The sequence below is a fragment of the Perkinsus marinus genome (assembly GCF_000006405.1).
Source record: "Perkinsus marinus ATCC 50983 genomic scaffold scf_1104296975596, whole genome shotgun sequence".
Taxonomy (NCBI): domain Eukaryota; phylum Perkinsozoa; order Perkinsida; family Perkinsidae; genus Perkinsus; species Perkinsus marinus.
This window is the reverse complement of record NW_003200720.1, coordinates 4,966-10,487: the sequence shown is the minus strand read 5'-3', so window position 1 is coordinate 10,487 and position 5,522 is coordinate 4,966. Positions and strand designations below refer to the sequence as shown.

General features: G+C 51.7%; 2 protein-coding genes across 2 annotated transcripts in view; both read left to right on the top strand.

Moving 5' to 3' along the window:
- Window positions 1-117: 117 nt before the first annotated feature.
- On the top strand, window positions 118-2,097 carry Pmar_PMAR025496 (hypothetical protein; the record flags this gene model as incomplete). Its single annotated transcript, XM_002765112.1, has 1 exon — window positions 118-2,097. One exon carries the CDS (start codon window positions 118-120, stop codon window positions 2,095-2,097), a length of 1,980 nt encoding a protein of 659 aa, XP_002765158.1.
- Window positions 2,098-2,812: 715 nt separating this feature from the next.
- Pmar_PMAR025495 (hypothetical protein) overlaps window positions 2,813-5,522 on the top strand; it is a gene marked incomplete at both ends in the record, with an annotated part of 6,599 nt that continues 3,889 nt past the window's right edge. The window contains 8 exons of the mRNA XM_002765111.1: window positions 2,813-3,641; window positions 3,687-3,809; window positions 3,988-4,083; window positions 4,126-4,237; window positions 4,280-4,403; window positions 4,801-4,956; window positions 5,121-5,287; window positions 5,334-5,415. Coding sequence (XP_002765157.1) covers window positions 2,813-3,641; window positions 3,687-3,809; window positions 3,988-4,083; window positions 4,126-4,237; window positions 4,280-4,403; window positions 4,801-4,956; window positions 5,121-5,287; window positions 5,334-5,415 — 1,689 coding nt within the window. The remainder of the gene's footprint in view (window positions 3,642-3,686; window positions 3,810-3,987; window positions 4,084-4,125; window positions 4,238-4,279; window positions 4,404-4,800; window positions 4,957-5,120; window positions 5,288-5,333; window positions 5,416-5,522) is intronic.

The window sequence follows — 5,522 nt, the reverse complement described above, 5'->3', positions numbered from 1 at the left end:
GACGTAGCTGGTGTGAAAGTCGCCCCGGCCGAGACGCAGCTGATAGAGCAGCTCGGATTGAACCTGGGACTCGGCGGAACATGCCGCGAGTACGTTCCCCAACTGCTAAGCGGGGAGATGTCGGATGTTCTTGATCATTGTCCGGAGCTAGGTTGGCTTCGCGATGTCGTGTTTCTGTCGAAGATCGTCCTGAATTCGAACGGTGAGAAACTACCAAATCCGTCGAGGAAGGGCTATCGCAGTAGCGACGCTCGACTACAGTGGCGCGTCGAAAAGGGGAAGATCACAGTGGAAGGTTTCGGTATGAAAAACCTTGACCAGTGCGCTGGCTATAGCAAGGATGATGGTGCTGGTGTGAGCAGGGCAAACAAGATGAGACATATGATCGATCAGTGGAAGAAGAAGGGGAAGTGTCGATCTGTGCCGAGCATGGCGAATCCATCCACACTGTGTGACGGCAATGAGGAAATTCACTCGGAGGAGGACGTGCTATACCTCAAGCATCTCCCTGATTTTGATGGTGCCTTGTCACCGTCTCAAATCGAGCGGATCCTGGCGATCTTGACAGCACCGTATGTCCGAATCCCACTCTTGCTGGCATTCTTCTCGGATCGTGACCGATGTGGGGTCTTGGCGAATCCTAGGTTGCAGATGGTCTTGGACGCGGCCCTGTACGAGCCTGGTCGCTGGGCGTCCACTCCGCAGTCGACGACGGCATTCAAGATTCCAGGACCAGTTGAGAATACGTATATACGTGATGGTCTGTTGATGAACGAACTACTCCACTGCCCTGAGCAAATAGCAGTAGCGGTGGGAGACCTTGTGGATGCGGCGGCTGAACGGGATACGGGCAGGGACACAGCTCCGAGCCAGAGATACATTCTCTATGCTGCTCGACTTGCCGCACGCGTGTGCATATATGTCGGACATGTGACGGAGTTGTATGGTGGAAAAGTGGAGGGCGAGAAGATGGACGAGTGCATGAGCATCCTGAGGTCGAAGCTCACCGGGAAGATTTGGAGCATCGTCTCTCGTTGGTGCGAATCAAGCATGCGGAAACGACGATACGAAGATGCTAATTGTGCCCATGCTCACTTATTGTTGTTGGCAGCAGCCCGAGGCAGCTATCAAATGGATGACGATGAGACTAGCGAGGTCTACGAAACAGTATTGAAAGCTCAAGTATATCTGTCGATGCATCACAGTTGGAGCGATCCGGAGGTTCCCTCGGGTGTCCTGGGCGGCATTTACAACGTGGAGGTCATGAATGTCTTCACTCTCTTCCGAAGGCCAATCTACCTTCGACTCAGAGCCGATCAGATATGGGCTAGTGGAGTCCTCGAGGAAGTTGTCGAGATGGTGTCAAATAGCAATAATCAAAGTGCTTCAAGAAGACTCTGGGAAGAGCAAAGCGGTTTGCTCGGAGTGTTCATACCCCAGTCGGATTCCAATCACGAAGAGAAAGGGGAGGAGCGGCCTTATGTGGAGTGGCTGCGCGGGGTGACGCAGCCTCCAGCTTTGACAATAAACGTCAACCTTGGACGAATCACGTTGAAGCAGCATCAGCTGAGCACACTGCCTGAATGGGCGCTGCAATTCCCCGATTTTGCAGAAGTCTTTGGTGAAGAAACCACAACTGAGAGCATCCAAGTGGCGCTCGTTGAATCGTCACTTTACCGGAAGTGGTATCGGCTCGTAGGCTTACGTTATGATATCCAGAGATGGGCAGTAGACCCGGATTGGTCGCCAGCTGAATTGCAGGGGAAGAAGCTGCCGTCAAAGCACTGGGCTCGGAAGCTCCTCTCGGAATTGCCTAGTTGGACTGACTTCGTTCCGAACAGGCTTCACTTGTGCGAGGAATCTCCCAGCGGTAATTGGTGCATTCTTTCGGGTCTCGCTACCCAAGGCTCCCCTCGAGATATCGTGGTGGTATCTTCGCCTGCTCCCCTTGTTATGGTCTATGACGTCATTGGTCATGGCCGACAGTCTTATAGACAGCTCGTGTGGTGCAGTGATGAGGCGACTACGCTTGCAAGTCATCTTCAAGGGTATCAGATACCCTTGAGGATCGAGCTGTCATGCTGGGTGGAACGCTGAGTGTGTATTGGGGTCGGCGAGAGATGGAAAATCCAGTCCCAGCAGAATCTCTCGTCATTACCCGAGATGTAGCGGAGGAACGTGGCGTAGAGATGTTCGTACCGAACAGATTTCTGAAGGGACTTCTCCCTGAGCAGTTGCTGGAGGAGTATGTGTTCTGGCAGCAGCAAAGCGGTGTTAACCAGGGACAGCTTGTGGGGGAGCTGAAGCAACGAGATTCTGATCGGCCTCAAACGGCATTGTTAGTCCATTTTCCAGTCGGCGATAAGCATCGGTCGCATGCCAGAGTGTACCGTGAAGTCATAGGGTCACAGGACTCACCATTGGAACTGCTGAATATCTCTCTTGCTGCTGCCGATTCGAATCTCTCGTCACTGGCTGCTCTATGCAAGAGGTTGGAAGCTGCCTCACACGCGCTAGTCTGGGGGAGAAATGGCCACGTTGTTGTCGTTGAATTTCCGAGGCTTCAATTGAGTTTCACAGACCGTAACGGAAAGATGGTCTGCGACCAGCATGACTGCTATTGGTTGGCTCGTCGTGATGACGGAATCTCGAGATGGAGCGAAGCGCTGTTGAAAGAGTTCATAGGAGCGACAGCGCTTTTATGTGGAGAATACGGCACAAGGGCGATCCTTTGCTCGGCTGGGCTCAAGGCTGGACGGGTGTCCGTTGATCGGAGCTGCGATGGCCTCTTGGTGAGAAGAGACCGCTGGATATGACTGAGCCAACTAGCGAGGATGATCCTGAGGCGTCGGCTGGCCTGCGATGGAAGCTCGCTTGGCATATTATCAGCCCCTTACTGGAAAACATCGGCTTGCTTGAGTTTTGCGACATGAAAGATGCTCTCGAGATCGCGGAAAATATCAAGAAAGCCCTGAGGCGAGGCATCGAAGACGAATGGCTCTCGGACAGGCCGCACCTTCTCCTCTATGACCGTCGGTGCTACGAGCATCTCCTATTACCATGGCTATGCAAGTGGACTCTGATTTGGTTACGATCTAATTCGGTCGCCCTTGAACTCACGGACAGCGCTTTGGTTGCCTTCCTTAATGGTAACGATGATGAGGCGACGAGCCTGTGCCGAGCGCTGGGGGATAGAGATGTGAAGCTCCTGCTGTTGGCACGGCAGTGGCTGCAGACTATTCTCCCCTTCCTACTAGGAAAGAGGTATTTGATTGATTACGGTTTGCTTCCCTCAAGCTGGATTACCCCATCCACATCTAAGTCACGGAGACTGTTGGCTGTACCCTACGTGGGTAAAGACAGACCTAGCGCGACCTCGGAGTTCTCCCATCCCGATGTGCTTATTGGCTTCACTTTGCTGGCATATCGTTGCAATGGGTTGAGGATGGCGGACTTCAAAGTGTTGCTGACGGATTCGCGAGAGGGCATGCAGGCTGATGTCGGAATCCCCCACTGCAGACGAGCCGACTGTCTGCGATGGGTCCAGTGGGCGCGTGAAGCTGGGGCCCGAGTCCGAGGTTTCACTTGGGATGGCACACCGTTGATCGACGTAGGGAAGGGAACGGAAAAGGACACTACTGGTACGTCGCATTCAATGACTGTTGATTTATGAAGATGCATTCCAGGCACGGCTTGGCGCGATTTTGACTCGAATATTGATGGTAACGGTGATGATGACGAGATGGATTCTATCAGGAACTCCCTGTGGCCGTTGGAGCTTGTTGATCCTCGCGATGACAATCAGATGGGTGAGTGCCGACTGGTCCGCGTGAAGACTGGGGACTGCAGAAAAGTTTCGTGATGGGCTGTACCCCTTGTGTCGGTGCGAGCCAATTTTGCATTGACGAGAATACCTGGTAAATTTATGATCCTTTTACAACCATCCTGATGCTGATATCTCCCATGAGAATACAGACACTCTTTCAGAGATACTATGGCGCCTCATGCGTCGGACATCGCCTTCGGCTACCATCCACTATCTATCCAATCTAGCCTTCCCAGATGCTCTTTCACACACTCCCAGTAATAGTTGTCCGTATGACTCGGGGAATTCTTTCTCGGTAGGCGTCCTGGTTGCTAGTGGGCAAGAGCTTGGTTCGCCACTGTTGTTTCGACACCGACTGGGCTTCTCGGGCACGCCCAATGACCTCTTGCCAACCCATATGGGAGAGTGCCAGTAAGCATGAGAGCTCTTCAGGGTGTGTAGATCATTGACTAGATATGAACGAGGCTGTGATGGACATATCACGGCTACTCTTACGGACACTGGTATCGTTATTGGGGATGGAGGTCGGCTGGCAACGCTTCCCCCTGAGTGGACAGTACATGACCTGTTGAAGCAGGTGAGTCGAAATGTTCGTGTATAAGATCCTTTAATGTACGAATATTTGGCAATGGAGTGGTGCAGCGAATGAGAGGCTGTAATTAGTTATTCAATGAAAATATAACATATTCAACAAAGGGGAAAAGCGCATGGTTGATGTGTGGGAATGCTTACCACTCGAACGGCTGCAACATCGGATTGACCACTGATCGACTGAGTCGGCCAGACCCTAGATATTGGTGTTCGTATTATGGTGCGTGGTACAACCTTGTTGCGAGAAGTATCCTACTTATGGTAGCGAGACTCCTAGCCAATGCATCGCATTGAAACTATGTGAGTTTAGTCAGTACTAAAGATCGCAAAGGGATAGTGCTAAGCGATGGTACTCTGGTTGCTGCCATGTTTGAATGTTTCAGGCTGCTTCTGTCGAGGGCGTCTATGCGCTGATAGACTGTGGTGCGCTGATAACGGGAGTGAGCAACTTGCACATTGCTCAGGAGCTTCTTCGTACCTTACCAGCGGCAGCCTTCGATGCGGTCGTATTCCTAGATGACAGCTCTGACCAGCGATTGGTGAGTTAAGAGTGTCCTTTCATAATGCACGCTTATATATATTCCTCCAACAATGCTGTTGTATGCATGAAACCGAGACCGTGTGCTACGAATTTCATTCAGAGTTCCTGATATAAACAGGATGTTGGAAAGTTATAGCACATACACTGCCATCCCACCCGCAGGTACTAGAGCGGTCGAACAACGGTAAAGCCATTCCACTAGCATACTCGGGATTGGACCCGAGACGGCGCTTTACCTTTTACGATCACATTCACACAACAGGCATGGACATAGCCCAGCCGGCTGGGAGCATTGGGATGATCACATTGGGGAAGGACACAACGTTCAGGTGAGGGCTGAGTTGACGATGTGATGATGGATGATTCGTGTTGTAGAGATTATGCGCAGTCAGCATTCCGTATGAGAGGGCTTGGAGGCACGCTAGGGCAGAAGTTGACACTTATTACTACAGCGCAGGTGAGCAGATGGTGGTGTGATGAGCCCGACTGTAGTCATCAACTTTATTGATTGTTCTTTGAATAAACAGTATGGAAACTACGAGTTTGCACGTGCTGAATATTGCC